The 18,200-nt window shown below is 44.5% G+C and overlaps 1 protein-coding gene across 2 annotated transcripts in view; it reads left to right on the top strand.

Moving 5' to 3' along the window:
• KREMEN1 (kringle containing transmembrane protein 1) overlaps positions 1-18,200 on the top strand; it is a 65,088-nt gene that overhangs the window by 16,615 nt on the left and 30,273 nt on the right. For both annotated transcript variants that reach the window (XM_060119316.1, XM_060119317.1), the window contains exons 2-3: positions 2,251-2,413; positions 7,256-7,347. In XM_060119316.1, coding sequence (XP_059975299.1) covers positions 2,251-2,413; positions 7,256-7,347 — 255 coding nt within the window. The remainder of the gene's footprint in view (positions 1-2,250; positions 2,414-7,255; positions 7,348-18,200) is intronic.

The following is an 18,200-nucleotide window of genomic DNA, read 5'->3' on the forward strand; positions in this document are numbered from 1 at the left end:
GCCCTGTGTAGAGAATGCGTTGCGGGAGCACGAAAGTCAAAGCTGTGAGACCTGAGCAGGACCGTATTGTCCTCTGATGGTGAACAGGAAGAAGGTGGCAGCACCCAAGATGGAGAGGAGGGGGGGTTTCAGGGAACATATTCGAAGAAAGTCAATAGGACTTGCTGATGAGCAGAAAGGGGGTGAGGAAGAGCATGGGGAAAGCAAGGATGATGCCGAAGGGTTCTATCGGAGGCAGTATAGGGTGTGATCGAGTGCCCCAGGTGCCTCATCTGTGAAATGGGAGTATTAAGGGACCTCCCCACTGGGTTGGTGGTGAGTTGATGTAAAGCACTTAGCACAGAGCTTGGCACACGGTAGAACACTCTGTAAGCATCAGCAGTGATGCAGACTGTGGTGATTCGTCCAAGGTTGCACAACTGATCAGCAGCAGGTCCAGGACAAGAAGCCAGGGGTTAGACTCTTGGTTCAGTGTATTTGCTGCTACACCGAGCTGCCTCCTTCAATTACCTTTGAACTTTTTTATTTATGCAGACTCTTGGTGGAGGGCTCAGTTGTCTTGGAACATGATGAATTGCACTTCTTGTAACATGTAAATGTCACACGAGGCACGATAAAGTGCTAGGGTGTCCTTTGCAGCCTGGGAGTCCAGGTTATTTTGGCTGTCCATAAAACCGGGCTGTTCCCGACAAAACGCAGGGCCCAGATAGGGAGAGGAAGGGGGTACAGGAAGAGAGATGGTTAGCAGGTAGATTTCAAATAGTAAAAGGAATATCTTTCAGAATATAGATGTGCTTGTGTGGTGCACATGCTTAGGCCAGAGGAGGCACATGCACTGCAGCAGGAGCCGGCAGTGAGAGTCCTTCATACCGGAAGTCGTGGGTCAGCACATGCCAGGAGAGGGAAAGAAAGAAAGCTCAGAATGTTAGTGTAACTCCCCCAGATTGTCAGGTTCCTAGTGATACATCTTTAAAAAGTGTTTGAAGTGCTTCTATCTGTCAGTTTCAACTAAGCTAATTTTTAAAAATTGCTCTTTGTACTGTGCCTTTCTCATGAACCTCTGTGAATTTAATGCATGCAACATGTGGGGGGAAATCCTCTCAGCTAAAATTCCCATCCCCCCAAAGTCTGAGAAGCATATTTGATTTGATTTGATTTGATTTGGCTGCATTGGGTCTTCATTGCTATGCGTGGGCTTTCTCTAGTTGTGGCGAGCAGGGGCTGCTCTTCGTTGCGGTGCGTGGGCTTCTCACTGCGGTGGCTTCTCTTGTTGCAGAGCACGGGCTTTAGGCATGCGGGCTTCAGTAGTTGCAGCATGTGGACTCAGTAGTTGCAGCGCGCGGGCTCTAGAGCGCAGGCTCAGTAGTTGTGGCGCACGGCCTTAGTTGCTCCGTGGCATGTGGGATCTTCCCGGACCAGGGCTTGAACCCGTGCCCCCTGCATTGGCAGGCAGATTCTTAACCACTGCACCACCAGGGAAGTCCCTGAGAGGCAGATTTTAGAAGCACATTGCTGCACCTGCAAGGATTTTGTCATTTTATTAAACGGACCTCAGACCATGTTGAATGTGTCCTGTAGGAACGAATTTCAGAAAGAGGTGAGAGAAAATGCCAACTCAGCCCCTGCTCCCTCCTGTTGACTGTCTGTTTTGTGGCACCTCTATCTCAAACAGCGTGGGGAGGACTGTTCTTCATTACCAGGGAATGTGAGTCATTCCCAGACTCGTGTGATTGGGATTCCAAAACGTTGCTGTATCTGATGGTCTTATTAAATCCAAGTGTCAGTGCAGCCTTTCAGACTGTAGGGGAGAGCTCAGTTACAGCTGGTGACCTGGTTCTAGTTACCACACAGAGATGCTGGCGAGAGCACTGACCCCCTCCGAGCACCCAGAGTTCCTCACGGATGGCTGTTACCAACTCTTCCCAGAGTTGGGGGTTTCCCGGTTCACTCCATAGGCTTCATTACAGTTCAGCTCCCTGTTTATATCCTAGTTGGGATCTGTATACTTCAGGGGAAAATGTCCTAGTGTCTGTAGACAAGCGAGTGCCAAGATGAGCCTAGCATGTGGAGGGTACCTCGTTTCAGATTTCCTCAGCCCTACCAATGTTAAATCCACTGTGTCCAGGATCTAGTAAGACACTATCCATTTCTAGCTTGGTCCAAACAAAACAAATAAAACATCAAGCAGAGAGGGAGGAAGCTATAGATGTTGCCAGAAAATTAGTTTGCTCTGTCTTTTCTTTCTCCTAGAATGTTTCACAGCCAACGGTGCAGATTATAGGGGAACGCAGAACTGGACAGCACTGCAAGGCGGGAAGCCATGTCTGTTCTGGAACGAGACTTTCCAGCATCCATACAACACTCTGAAATACCCCAACGGGGAGGGGGGCCTGGGCGAGCATAACTACTGCAGGTAAGATGGGGTTGCACAGTACTTAAAAAAATCTCTGGTCTCCTCTTCCCATTTCTTCTGGCCTTGCTCACAACAGGGAAAGCTTCTTTGTCTTCTTTTGCCCAACTCACAAGGCGTTTCTTGTTACTGTTTTAAAAATCTTTCTCCCAAAACTGCGCGTGCACACACACAATCTACCCGCTCTTTTCAACTTGGGTTGCTTTGTTACTGGTTTTCAGAGCTCTGCTTTCCTGTCTGATAGCTTCCATGTCTCTTTGGGAGGGTTTTCTTAGTTGTCCCAGAAGACAGTACACAAACAGCGCAGCTTCTTAAGCTGCTGTGAATGTCATGGGCAAGCAGAGCACCATCTGTGACCCAAACCTCCCTCTGCTTCTGAGCAAAGGAAGCTGCCCTGCGTTGTACCACCTCCTGCCAGCCCAGGACCACCTTGCTCTGGGAGCAGCCGTAGCCATCAGATTTGTGCTGTTTCCTTCTTTTCAACAGACTAAGGTGTTCCTTTGCTCTTTCACCTCCTGTCTGACCCTCGCAGGGGCTGAGACCCATGGTGCTTCAAGCATGGACTTGTGATTGGGGAGATGATCCATGGCTTTGATCAGATTCTCAAAGTTGTCAGTGATCCAAAACAAGTTGAGAATCACTGGTCAGTAGGGACCAGAGCACCCTTGGTTATAGCTATGTTTTAGCTATTTATACCCAGGATCCTGGTAACATGACTCATGGGTCAGCCATGTGTTGAATTTAATTATTAATAGGACAGGTGCAAAGGCAGCCTCTTGAGCCATTGGGACAGGGAAAAATGATCACCGAGCTACTCTTTGAGCTACACACTGTGCCCCCAGTGCTACCAGAATGTTGGAATCTCAACCATGGCACTGTTGACCCAGCTGAGACAACATATTTATATCTGCATTGCATGGGCCACAGTGTTTACCTACTGCCCTCTCCAGGTACCTTTTTTAACACCCTAGGACCCTTCTGCTTATCTTGAAGTCTCAAGGCCTGTAGTCCATGTTATCTTTATCCCTGTGCCTTCAGCTCTTTGCTTCACCTTGGTTCTAATGTGTACCAACTGGCCATTCCCCCATCGTTGCTGTTGCACAATTTTTTAGTCTGTTATTTGATTGCTATATTTTATATGTTACATTGTATTATTTGTTTGTTATAAAAGTATTAAAAGTTTCTCCAAAAAAAATTCTCAAACACAACAGATATATATATTGTTTAAATAAAAGTCCCCATTTTACCTCTTTCCTCCCAAATCCTCTCCAACAAGGCCTACTTCCCAGAGGTAACAATTTGTATATATGCTATTTCACATTTCGCTATCATTTGTATTTTATTGTTAACATTACACATGCTTATTAAAGAATTCTTTGATGTTTTATTTTCAAAGTTATACATGTTCATTAATTTTTTTCTTGCATAATTAAAAAAATTAACCCCACTCCACTTCTGGCTTATTTCCTTCCCCTAGTTTTCCTATTCATGGGAATAGTTGGCTTGGGTTGGGAAGAGTATTTAGGAAGAGAAACCAGTGTTTGTTTTTTATTTTTACATAGTTACTTATCTTATTGTTCTAAAGTGTCTCTTTAGAAGTGTCTAAAGTGTCTCTGGTATTAGGCTGTTGGTTTATTCTATTATATTATTCTGTTGCCTTCTATCAAGCAAGGCTTCTCAGACGTGCTCCTGACTTTAAGGTAAATTTTAAATTTCCAATGAGGTTTAATTTATCTGACAAGAAAATCTTTTCTTATAGATTAGTACCCAGTTCTACCACTAGGCTCTCAGAAATGCACCAGTAAATATCCATTAAGAAAACACTGAGAGCCAGGGGACCACCTTCCTCCTGAGCCTTGGCTGGCTGCGGTCCTCTCCTTTGATTAGATGGAATGTACCAGACCTGAACTAACAATTTATCCCTCAAAAAAAGGGATACTGAAATTGTCGATTATTATCACATCAGAGCTGGGGCCTTTCGTTTTAGCACTACAGCAGAGTCAAAGATGAATTAGCTTGTTCTTTTTTTAACCTATTCCGATGCTTTTCAAAATGGTTTTGACGTTGATAACAGTTGTTTTCGAAAGCCTTTACCAAATACTACATCAAAGCTGAACACTGAATAGAGGGAGGAAAATGACAGTGAAACTGTTTAAAGAAGGGCTTTGTACAAATTCTCCGACTTTGATTTCTCAGCTGACATCCGACACCGTGTTTGTCTTATGCGATGTTTCCAGGCCCATCCCAGTTGAGATGTCTGCGAGATGGCGAGTGATGGGAACGCACTTCTCTGGCTCCACGTATCTGGACTGGGGGGAGGCAGAGAGGCCGGGACAGCAGGGTTGGCACTGGTACCTGCCTTTGGGCACAAAAAATAAAAGGACCCTTTGTGCTTCAGGGCAGCTTATCTTCTGGGCCACACAATAGGCTGATCCCTCCCAGGCTTGATAGGGGCTGCTCCAGAGCTCCGGCTGCAGGGTCTTTATGCCCATTTCCGGCCTAACCGGAGTGTCAGGTTTCCAGTGTTCTGAGTCCAAATAAAAGGAGCTTGAAAAGCAGCGGAGAGAGGCGAGGCTTTTCTGTGTGTCCAGTAACCCCTGCCATCTTTTGCTCTGTTTCAGCAGCGCTGCCCATTATTGTCGTGGCATCTCTGAGTTGAAAAGACCTTAAAGGCATTTATTCCAAGCCACTCATTTAGAAATGTGGAATAAGTCTTTTGCAATTATTATTGCCATATCAGAAGTTGGTACCAGGATTATAGGACTGTATGTTCTGAGTGAAACTCTTTGGCATAGTTTTTTTCAGAATTCTCTGAGAAGTTAGTGTTTTGACGTGGAAATAGGACCCATTTCTATCAAACATGAGTTGACTGGCCTGATCCTGGTGAAGGCTTGTCAGTGCAGTCTACATGATGTGAATTTTACTTTATTGCTTAAAAATTAGACAGTGTTCATTGTAGAAGAAATGAGAAAATAAAGAGAATTGGAAAAGAAAAAAATTAAAATTACCAGTAGTCCCATCATCCAGTGATAAATACTTTCAAGAGTCTGGTGCGTATCCTTCCCTAAATATATCTTTTCAAAAATGGGATTGTTGTCATCCATCATGTTTTAGAGCTGCCTTTTAAAAAAAAAACTAACAAGACATTGTGAATATCTTTCCATATTAATAAATGTGTCTCTACACCACATTTTTACCAGCTGCCTAGCATTCCCTTATATGGACATATTTGTTTAACCAATCCTTAATTGTTGTTTCTAACTTTTTTGCATTATGAAAATGCTGTGGTGAACATCTTTGTAAGTAAAGATTTCCTTAGAATATAGCACTAAAGGAGAAATTGCCAAGTAAAGGGGGTTTGCGTATCTTCAGGGCCTTTGACTCTAATCACCAAGTTTCCATCCTGACCGTTTGCTCCATTCACATTATTATTATTATTATTTTTAATTTATTTATTTATTTTGGCTGCGTTGGGTCTTCGTTGCTGGGCGCAGGCTTTCTCTAGTTGTGGTGGAGCAGGGGCTGCTCTTCATTGTGGTGCACGGGTTCTAGGTGCGCGGGCTTCAGTAGTTGTGGCATGTGACTCAGTAGTTGTGGCTCACGGGGTCTAGAGCACAAGGTCAGTAGTTGTGGCGCACAGGCTTACTTGCTGCATGGCACGTGGAATCTTCCCAGACCAGGGCTCAAACCTGTGTCCCCTGCATTGGCAGGTGAATTCTTTTTTTAATTTAATTTAATTTAATTTAATTTATTTATTTTATACAGCAGGTTCTTATTAGTTATCTATTTTATACATATTAGTGTATATATATCAACCCCAATCTCCCAATTCATCCCACCACCACCACGGCCCCCCCAACTTTCCCCCCTTGGTGTCCATACGTTTGTTCTCTAAATCTGTGTCTCAATTTCTGCCTTGCAAACCAGTTCATCTGTACCATTTTTCTAGATTCCACATATATGCATTAATATACGATATTTGTTTTTCTCTTTCTGAATTAATTTCACTCTGTATGACAGTCTCTAGGTCCATCCACGTCTCTACAAATGACCCAGTTTCATTCCTTTTAATGGCTGAGTAATATTCCATTGTATATATGTACCACATCTTCTTTATCTATTCATCTGTCAGTGAGCATTTAGGTTGTTTCCATGACCTGGCTATTGTAAATAGTGCTGCAGTGAACCTTGGGGTGCATGTGTCTTTCTGAATTATGGTTTTCTCTGGGTATATGCCCAGTAGTGGGATTGCTGGGTCATATGGTAATTCTATTTTTAGTTTTTTAAGGAACCTCCATACTGTTCTCCATAGTGGTTGTATCAATTTACATTCCCACCAACATTGCAGGAGGGTTCCGTTTTCTCCACAGCAGGTGGATTCTTAACCACTGTGCCACCAGGGAAGTCCCTGCTCCATTCGCATTTTTATCTGTAGTTTTGCAAGCACCTGTGTTCTCCCAGCCATGGGACCACCGTGTTCATGGTTAAGGTGCCAGTGCTGTTTGGCATCATCTCTTCAGTGGTTAGTTGTTCCGGTTACACTGCAGTGAATTTGTGTAAACATATTTCACCTTTGCTCACTCCCTACCCCCACCCTCAAACTCTGAAGTTTCTGTTGGAGTGGATAGCTTTGTTCTTGTAGTATTACCACTTTTTTCTTCTTCATAAGAGATGACATTAAAATATATATGAATTATTAGAAACAACACAGAAGCTGAAGTGTTTTTTTTTTGTTGTTGTTTTGTTTTGTTTTTGGTGAGGGGCGTTTGGTAAAACTGAAAAGCAATGAGCCAGTTGACTTAAAACAATGAGAGTGTTACCAGGTGTGTCCTTTTCCCTCCACAGAAACCCAGACGGCGATGTGAGCCCCTGGTGCTACGTGGCGGAGCATGAGGACGGTGTCTACTGGAAGTACTGTGAGATTCCCGCCTGCCAGAGTAAGGCTCTAATGCACCCATGGCAGGTTTCGGGACCCTGAGCACTAGGCGTGCAGAGTGGAGGCCACTACTGGGGGCAGGTAGTGCAGGCAGGTGGATTTCCTGAAGCAGGTGAAAGGAGGAGCCACCTGGGCTGAGGATTTTCACTTCTCTTATGGAGGCTTTTCAGAAACGGGACTCTCAGGTTCTCTCAGGACCCCATTCCCTTGATGGATAAGCCCAACCACAATTTCTGCTTCTGCTTGATTTCCTCATGCTGATTCTTTCATGGATAGAGATGGCACCAGCTCAGTAGCAGTCCAGAAAAAAAAAAAGTACCTTGCACTTTGGGGAATTAATTTTTTAGAATGAGGGAATTCCCTGGCGGTCCAGTGGTTAGGGCTCAGCACTCTCACTGCTGGGGCCCAGGTTCAGTCCCTAGTCGGGGAACTAAGATCTCTCAGGCCACATGGTGCCGCCAAAAACAAATTTTTTTTTTTTTAAGAATGAATGAACAGCCCTTTATAGACAGTAAAACTAAGTTATGATACTGCTTACTGTTTAGATTTGATGTGATATGTCTCCTGAAAAATGGTGTTCAGTAAATTAGATACCCTCCAAAGCCAATGTGATAGTCTCTTTCCTCACATTAGCATAAATATGTTCTATTGTTATTTTATGATAACTCACAACTTGTCACTCTCTACTACTGGAAAACCCACTTTCTTCTGTCTTTTAGCACAAGACCTGTTTTCTAACTGGTTCATTCATTCATTCCCGCATTCAGTGTTTATTATCTGTAAGGTACAAAGGCAGAAAGATACCCTGACCCTCAGGGAATATGTCATGTGGCAGGGGATCTTAGAAAGATACTTTAAAACAAGGTGGAAACTGTTGTGGGAAGATTTAGAGTACAGGAACCAAAATCAAACATGGTACTGTAAGGCGTTTACTAATGCAGTGTTCGTAATATCTTCTTAAATATGCCAAAGGAACAAGGTTTTTCAGTTCCTAGAGCTGAAGAAAAGGACAGCTCATTCATAATAATTCTACCTGTTTTTTTTTTTTCTTTTTCCTTATGATTTAAACCTACCCCTTGCCCTGCCTCCCCTCCCACTCCTCAGGGCAGGAGGGTATGTGTGGAGAGGGTATGGAGGTCCATGTGGGACCCGCGACCCTCTCCCTCCTGCCCACCACAGCAGTCTGAATTCTGCCTCAAGGGGACCAGTGCTCACCTTTCATGAACTAAACTTCCACATGTCACCACTGTCTGGCAGTCAGACCCTCACTTTGCTGTCCTTCCAACCTGATATACCTTGATTCAGTCCCCCAAATTGAGAAAACAGTAAAGACCAGAAGACTAGGCTTTTGCCCAGGCTGCTTAGTCAAATTTTTAAAGTGAAAAACATCTCATTTGGCTCCAGTTATGTAAAAAAGGAAGGGGCAGGGGGAGAGGAAAGCAGATTTTCCTCGGTCCATTTGTTCTACACAAAGATAGTCTTTTAGTACCAGCCTATGTCATTCTCTCAGGAATGGCGAAGAGGGGATTTCAATCCGGTCGCTTTTATTTGGAAAGATAATCCTCAACTCACATTTATAAAATATAATTTGGGCCAATGGGAGTAGACTCGTGTGGTCACTGAGACTAAGTTCCAGAGGAGAGAATTATAGCAAAACAGTGTGAACCACCTAATCCCCCTCTAATTTGTAATATCTGTCAGATGTGCCTCACTGTCCCAAAAAAGAAAAATTAAATATCATTTTTCTTAAGGCCCTTTGGTAACCCTCTCAAAGCTTCTAAAGCCAGCCTTGAAATGGCCAGGGTAGGGAGACATACAGAAGTTGGGAATGAGAACTGGGGAGCCCCTGGTTTGGGGGTGTGGGAGGAATGAGCAGTGTCTGGCTTTGGTTCTTTGGAAAGCCCTTCTGTTCGCCCTGTGGGCACCAGCGCTTCCCATGAAGCTGAGCCTCAGACCTTGAGTCTGGAAGGACATTGTGCTTCTGATGTGTCAGATTAACAAAGTTGAGAAAAACTCCTGTGCTGTTTGCAGCAAGAGACCTTGGTAATTGCCTTGTGGACTCAACTGAGACCCAGCCTCCCTATTTTAGGCCAGTTTTGCCCTATTTCTGGATGTGGAGTCATCATTTTCATGAATAATGCTAACCCTGTGTGTGAAGCCTGCTATTCATGATTAGCACTGAACTTGTCATACAGGAAAAGGCCTGTGACATGATCAGATTCCTGGAAAGTTCATATCTGAATATAACAGACCCAGCAGGAGCCAGGGGGAGTGAATGTTTAGGGACAAAGCTGAGTGTGGTTGAATGGTGGGCCATTGTGTGGAGACCGGAATCTCTGTTACGTAGAGAGCTAAAAGGAGCAGGGAGGCAGAGACAAGCGTGATTCAGAAGGGGGCAAAGAGAGATTTGAACTGTGCTCTTGACCCACGGAACACGCATCAGAACTTACTGTTAAAAGGAGAACAACTCCGAGGTAATTGGATTTGCTGTTTAAACTGCTTCTGCCAGTATGTTTCTCAGAAACCTCGTTCTTATTGCAGAGAGAAGAAATACAGATTTTTAAAAGGAAATTCCAACAGCATCAAGTTTACCACTCCTCTGTGTCCCGCCTTCTAAATCTCTCAGTCCTATTGGTTTGGCTACTGAGGGAGAAATCATTTGGCTTAATGTCCACCCCTTCTGCATCTGTCTGTTGTTAAATAATCATCCTTACCAGTCCAATTCCTCTTTATTTTATTGCTTTTGAGGGACATGCTGTGTAATACTCAGCATGGCTTTTGTTTTGTTCTCTTTTACCTATAGATTCTTACAAAAGTTTTGTACAGTTTTTTAAAGTAAGTAATCTGGTCGAGGGGGAGCAGAACATGCAAATGGCACTTAAAGACAAATATAATTTTTTTCACATACCTGATTAGGGCCTGAGGCCACAGGCATGAGATATTTATCATGTTGGCTCCGAGAGCTATTTTTCGTTTGCTGTTAAATATTCACCTGATTTCTACAAACTCAACTATAAAAATTCATCTTTGAAATAGGGAACTTTGAATACAGGCTGAGTATTAGATTATATTAAGAAATCACTCTTAATTTTTTTTTTTTTTTTCTTTTTGCGGTATGCGGGCCTCTCACTGTTGTGGCCTCTCCCGTTGCGGAGCACAGGCTCCGGACGCGCAGGCCCAGCGGCCATGGCTCACGGGCCCAGCCGCTCCGCGGCATATGGGATCCTCCCAGACCGGGGCACGAACCCGTATCCCCTGCATCGGCAGGCGGACTCTTAACCACTGCGCCACCAGGGAGGCCCACTCTTAATTTTATTAGGTACAATAATGGCATGATCATTTACATATATAGAGTCCTTTTTTTTTTTTTTTTTTTTTGGCGGTACACGGGCCTCTCACTGTTGTGACCTCTCCCATTGCGGAGCACAGGCTCCGGACGCGCAGGCTCAGCGGCCATGGCTCACGGGCCCAGCCGCTCCGCGGCATGTGGGATCTTCCTGGACCGGGGCATGAACCTGTGTCCCCTGCATCGGCAGGCGGACTCTCAACCACTGTGCCACCAGGGAAGCCCAAGAATGGTTTTTTAAAAGTGGCTATTTGTTGATGCTGGGTAAGGGCCTCATATTCTTTCCTACTTTTGTGTATACTTGAAAGTTTCAATTATAAAAATAATTTTTGTAATATTAAAAAATTTTATAACATTTAAAAAATTTTAAAGTGAATGTGTAAATACATTCAAAGTATCTGGATTCAAATGTGTAACATGACTAAGCTAAATTGTAGTACTTTTTAAATATAGCTCACAGGTATTTGAGTTATTTATTAAGGTTAGTTATTAAAGTTTTAGTTATTAAACTTATTAAAACTATTAGTTATTTAAAATTATTAAAACTATTAGTTATTAGAGTTAGTTATTTAAAATTAGTTATTAGAGTTTAAAATCACAAGGACTTTAGAAGTCATTAGCTGTGACAAATGACATTATTTAAGCTCTAACCATATACTAGACCTTGTACAAAGTAGAGGACACAGGGTAGCATGGTCTGAAGCCTGTGGGGAGCCCCTAGTTTAAGACTGAAGGCCAACATATAAACAGATCAGCAAATGTGAGATACTCTGTAATAAGTGAGATGAGCAAAAGGATGGGAGCACTGAAGGGGGACATCTGCCCTGGCACGGTGGGTGGCAGGGCTGCTCTTTGTCAGAGGGCTTCTGGAAGAAGTAGGGTCTTAGTTCAGGGCTTCTCCCACTGTAAGGTACATACCATCACCAAGGATCTTATTAAAGTGCAGATTTTGATAGACCTGGAACTCTGCATTTCTAACACACCCCTGGGATGCTGGCACTGCAGGACCACACTTTAAGCAGCCAGGTTCTAGATGTTAGGGTTGGGCAAAGGGAACAGTTGACACACACACACACACACACACACACACACACACACACACACACACACACACACACACACACACACACACACACACACACACACACACACACACACACACACACACACACACACACACACACACACACACACACACACACACACACACACACACACGAATTCCCAAGCAAAATCAGTGTTGCTGAGGTATCAGTTTTAAGAAGGAAGGACAGGAGATGAGGTCTGAGAAGAATTAGATGGTGCCAGATAATGTTCTGGGTACAGACTTGACCCAAGATCTATAACTTCTTCAGCCTCTGTATTAGGGATATGGGGTGAGGTTTCTCCCTCCTAATCCGTGAGAAGTTCTCTAGTGATTGTATCATATTCTCCCAGACCAGCCCTAAGAGGATGCCAGCAATAGCACCTCTGCCATATGGGAACTTCGGTCAGTCTCAGCCAGTGACCTCACTGGCTCAATTTCCTTTTATTTAAATGATACCCTGACTTTGTTAAAACAGATTTGTTGTTCCTTACAAAAGTGCAACCCCCAAAACAGGACTTAAAACCTTCCGATTGTGATCCCTAATAAGAGTTTTTCAAGTTCAGACTTTGAGTAAAAAGCCAAGGGCACTTTGGCAGTGGTGGTCAAAGCAGTCTCTCAATTATAGAAAATGTTTTGTTTTTGTCAGCACTTTCTGCACTTTAATGTCAGCACTGATTTTTAAACATTTTAGCTTTTATTTCAGTTATAATTGAGTACCTAGTATGTGTACAGCACTTACATTCACGTTATCTTATTAACCTTTTCAACAATTCTATGAAGCAGGTGGTATGTCCTCTCCCGCCTGCTCCCCTTGGTCAGATGAGAAAATGAAGCTGGAGTGGTTAAGTGATTTGATGAGGATTACCCTCTGAGCCAAATAGGATTTGAATCTAGGACTCCTAATGGCAAGACCAGTGCCCTTTCTGTCCAGTACTTGAGAACAGCCCCATTTCCTTTATTTCCTTAAAAGCGGGAGCCTTGAGATGGATCCAGGCTACTGTTGAGGTCATTCTTGAGAATTTTTCTTTGTGGATTGTTTGGGAATTAGAGTTTGAAATTCTGATAGTATGCTGAATTATTAGGATTGCCTTTTTGACATTGTAGAAACCAAAGGATTAACTCAGTGGCGACAGAGGGTCTGCAGTTCAAGCTGTTAGCTCCAAGTCATTTTCTTTTCTTCTTTGAGTTTGGGAAATCCCAAGCCCCGGGAGTAAGCAGGCTGCGATGGTATCCAGGAAGCATTTGTTGCAGGCAGAGCCAGCTCTGGAGACTGTTGGGCCCATCTCCGCGGGTGTTCCCGGCCCAGCTGTTCTCAGCTGGGAAGGGGCTCCCCAGAAGTGGACCTTTTGTTTGAAACCCTGCATCAGCAGCCTTGTCCAGGCCTCAGGGTCTCTCCCAGCACGGTGTTTCCATCGCACTGGCTGAACCTCACCTTGAAAAAGACACATCTCAGCACGTCACTAACACTTTACAGCTAAAATGAAACCTTAAACTTTAGCTGGTAGCCAAAGAAAAGATGAACATTAATATTATGAATTATGCCGACTCATTTTTTACCTCTTCTCTCTTTCCACTACAATTATTTAATGTTTTTGTCTAATTGAACCCTTTTGGACTACCCAAATTAGCATGGTCAGAATCCTGTTTTTGATTGTTTATTCTTGCATGAGGTGAGCAGTTTTGTTTTCCCAACTGGACTAAGCTTTCAAATATCGGCACAGGGGTAGCTCTGGAATCTCTGTGAAGGAGAGGCTTAAGGTGGAGGGGTACTCGAGGGTTTCTCTGAAAGCTGTGTTTGCTCAGCCGGCCCCCTCATTTTACTTGGACTGTATGTTTATTTACAGAGGGGTACTGATGGAACTTATTGGGGCTTTCCCTCGAGCCATATATTTTAACAATCTTCCACAACATCTAGCACTGTGGAGGCTGTAACAGGTGCTCACCAAATATTCTTGCTGATGTGATGTCATATCTCTCCCAACAAGAGAGACAACACAATCTAGTGGAAAGAATGTGGCCTCCAGAGTCATACCGGCTTAGGTTGTAATCATTACTCGCTTAATAGCTCACGGCCAAATGACTCTCCTCTGAGCCTTGGTTTCCACATCTCTACCTTTCAGGGTTATTTTGAAGATTAGATGAGTAAAATACACATGTCTCTGAGTCCAGGACCTAGCAGAGGGAAGGCATGAAAGTAACAGCGTGGATTGTGGTGGCCTGTGCTTTCTCCAAGGCATAAACCACCATTGGCATGCTCCTGTCATATAATTCCTAAACAGGTTATTCCTAACCTGCATTTTATTTCTGTCTGTTCCTGCTTTATATGATTGGCCCCAGGGCTCCGGAGCTGTGCCTCTGCTGCTTGGAGGCCGTTCCCCTGGGGCCTGATGTGACACTGCACTCAGGGAGCACAGGAGGCCCCGCATTCGTTCTGACAGTGCAGTTTTATGGTTTCAGATCTGGCATATACTCGATTACTCATTGTTTTGGGCAGTGGATATTATTTAATTTTTCACTAAAAAAATACAGACTTTCTGAACCAAATGGACATTTTCCTCAGTGACAGTTATGTATATCACATTTCCAAAATGTTCTAAAGCAAAGTTGTGTAAAGCTTACTAATAACTTAAAAAGGGAAAATCATTCAGATCAATAAGGACAATTTTACTGAAAATCTTTACACCAGCACTTGCCTGTAAGGAGTATACATAAACATAAGAAATAGTCCCTACCCTCAATCTTATGATGTAATTAGGAATCTGAGTTATAAACACAGGAGAAAATTGGAGACCAGCCCACCAATTATATAAATAAGATTGAATTATGAGGTAGAGAGCTGTGAGTTTTTGAAGATGAGAGGGCTCCGTGAGGGTTGGGGAGCTGGAGACATCATTATGGAGTAAGGCTGGTGGGGCTGGACGGGTCAGGGCACAGCAGGTCAGGGAACAGCTGGACAGAGACTTGGAGGAAGGACACGGGATTGCCATGCACGCTGGTGGGAGCCAAGATGCCTGAGGAAAGGAGCGGACAGAGAGGAACCGGGTCAGAACCTTGAAAGCCAGGGCTGATTAGTTGGCAGCTGACACGCTGAAAGCCCTCGTTCAGGAAGATGAGCCCAGTGTCCCTTAGAGGATAGATCGGGGGAGGGACGTTTGGGGAGGAGAGAATGGGTGTAGATTTCTAAACGCAGGGGAGGAGGGCCTGGGCAGTGGTGGCAGCAGTGAGATCGTGCAGGAAGGGTTAATCCAAGATGCGTTTAGGAAGAAGTCAGAACTTGACAAGTGGAATATATAAGGGATGAAACAGCAGGAAGAGTAAAAGATGCCTCTGTGGTTCTTTGCCTGGGATATTTGTGGTGTCCCAGAAAAAAAGTTCAAGTCAAACTGAGCTCTTCTTCCCAGAGACACAGCTGTATCATTCCTCTTGAACTTGGACTGAACTTTTGTCGAGTAAGGTGTTTCAGTTGTCTGTTACTGCATCAGAAACCACCCCAAACCCCAGTGGCTTAAAACAACAGCAACTTGTCATTTCTCCTGACTCTGTGGGTTGGCTGAGTTTCAGCTCGGCCGTGCTTCTGCTGCTCTTATCTGGGCTCAGTCGGGTGGCTGCATCCACCTGGGGGCTCTCCTGGGGCTGGGGCATCCAGGACAGCTTCAGGCCTCTACCTGGGCAACCTCTCTTTCCAACAGCATACTTAGACCTCTTATAGGGTGGCTGGCTTCCAAGAGAAGCTTCCAGCCCCCTTAAGAAGTGAACTCAGGGCTTCCCTGGTGGCGCAGTGGTTGAGAGTCCACCTGCCGATGCAGGGGACACGGGTTCATGCCCCGGTCTGGGAAGATCCCACATGCCGCGGAGCAGCTGGGCCTGTGAGCCATGGCCGCTGAGCCCGCGCATCCGGAGCCTGTGCTCCACGAAGGGAGAGGCCACAACAGTGAGAGGCCTGCGTACCGCAAAAAAAAAAGAAGTGAACTCAGAAGTCCACCAGGGCTTCCCTGGTGGCGCAGTGGTTGAGAGTTCGCCTGCCGATGCAGGGGACACGGGTTCGTGCCCCGGTCCGGGAAGATCCCACATGCCGCAGAGCAGCTGGGCCCGTGAGCCATGGCCGCTGAGCCTGCACGTCCAGAGCCTGTGCTCCGCAACAGGAGAGGCCACAGCGGTGAGAGTCCTGCGTACCGCAAAAAAAAAAAAAAAAGAAGTCCACCATATTCTGTTAATCAAAGCAAGTCACAAGATCAGTCCAGATTCAAGAGGAGAAGAAATTGATTCCAAGTTTAAAGTGGGGAGTCACACACATGTATGACAGAAGTCGGGAGGGGAGAAATGATTAGACCCTCCTTTGGAGACTGTCTACCGCATTATATCACCAGAAATTAAGTTTCAAAGAAGGAACTCCTGCCAGAGGAGAACTATCTCTGTGATACATCAGGGTTATATGGGGGTCAGGATCCTTAGGAACTCTTACTACCTTCCCCTAAAGGTAAAATTTCAAAGGGGAAGAAAAAGCGGTGTTTACTTATTTATTTGGGTGAGTCGATAACGAGACTCAGAGACATAAGTAGGGCTGCTTTGAAGAATCAGAGTGACTGAAAACGAGAATTGATGTTTAGAAATAAAGTTATAGAGGTAGAGGGATTCCCTGGTGGTCCAGTGGTTAAGACTGCATGCTTCCACTGCAGGGCGCACAGGTTCAGTCCCTGGTGGGGGAACTAAGATCCCTCATGCCGCACAGCATGGCCAAAAAAAGAAGAAAAACTTAAAAAAAAAAGTTATAGAGGTAGAAAGGGGCCATATTATGATAGGACTTGGACCAAACTGGTGGCCGTCAGGTTTGGAACGGAAGTTATAGATGCACAGGATGGGGTACAGTGTGCTCATAGTCATGGGCTGAGAGTGTGGAATAATCCACGCTTAACCTATTGATGCTCTGAAGGAGGTATTTGAATTGACTGGTCCTCTGATAGGACACCAGTGGTATCATCTCATGTGTACTTAGTCCTTATTCCCACGGAAGGGAGAATTCAGCTACTGAGGCGTCAATGTGGAGTCCCTGAGGCAGAAGATAGTCTCTGCCACACAAGGTTAAATGACATTTAAAATAAGCAGTCACCACCCCCCCTTCTGTAGCAGGAAATAAATTGCTTGTTCTTGAGAACTTTCCCATCAAGAATTTAATAGAAGCAGGTATACTTATATCATTTTGATGTTTTTGTCAATGTTTCCAAACAATGTACTTTGAAATCAGATCACTTCTTATTCATTTTTATATAATTCTCCTGATGCTCTTCATCACACATTAGTGATCAGAAATAAGATGCAATTCCCCAATCCCTGCCTGCAAGACCTGAGTAGGATCTTACTGTAAGTTGAAGGGAGTTTTGCCTTAACTCATGGATTGTGCAAGAATGAACTGCTGTTGGGTTTGACTGACTGTAGATGGGTTATGGTGTGGTGTATCTGAAGGCTAGTGAATGCAGCTTACAATGCTTAATAAAAATCTTGTAGTATAAAAAAATAAAATAAGCAGTCACTGCATGGTTTCTGAAGAACCAGATTTTTATTTGTAGGAAAAAGTAAGAGGAGTTCTGTAGAGCCAGGGAAGAGTTTTCTAAAATGTAGAACTTTGCTTCTGGATTCTTAAATATCTCAGATTTGGTCAGAGCACTGGAATAGAAAACACAGTAATGAGTCAGGACTTCTTAAGCAAATTACCATCTGAAGATTTTTATTCAGATTGAGCTTTTACAGTAAAAGCCATGTTTTCTGTGTTTGTCAGTAATTGTTAGATTGCGAGGAATAGAACTCACTCAAGCTAACTTGAGCAAAAGAGATTTATTTATTGGAAGGACACTGGGAGTATATCGCAGAAGCCAATACCTGTGTCCCAAGAACCTGGGAAGGAAGTACCCACTCTCGCCCTTTCTCTTTGGGACCACATGGCCTCCCGTCTCTGCCTCTCTCTCAGTATGGTGTCCATTCTTCTTCCTCTCTGTGGACCAATAGAATCAGCTTGCTCATCCACTCAGGTGCTCCAGACGTGGCTGGTTGCCTTAATCCCTACTTGACTGAACCCTACAAGTCCAGTGCCTGTAATTCACTTACTGGAATCCTAGTTCCACCTTCCTGGGAGAGGGGATCTGGTGGCCCCAGTGGGAGTCAGCTGTGGCCAGAGGATGGGTGGGGTTCTTTGGCCTGTCCCCACCTAGCAGCAGTTACGGTAGCAGGTAGCAAGCAGGTCCTCTGAGACAGTGGTTCTCAGAAAAGGGCTGTTGGCTGTGGAGGCCCCCATGGAGGTGTGTTTAGCACGTTCACAGTGAGGCCACAGTTATATCCAAATGTAATGGCTATTTAGGAAGCCTGCCTGGTTGCTTCCCAACAGTTCCTTGTGGTAGTAAAAGAACAGTAGTTCCTGGATTAATCCGAA

The sequence above is a fragment of the Mesoplodon densirostris genome, chromosome 15, assembly GCF_025265405.1.
Source record: "Mesoplodon densirostris isolate mMesDen1 chromosome 15, mMesDen1 primary haplotype, whole genome shotgun sequence".
NCBI lineage: Eukaryota > Metazoa > Chordata > Mammalia > Artiodactyla > Ziphiidae > Mesoplodon > Mesoplodon densirostris.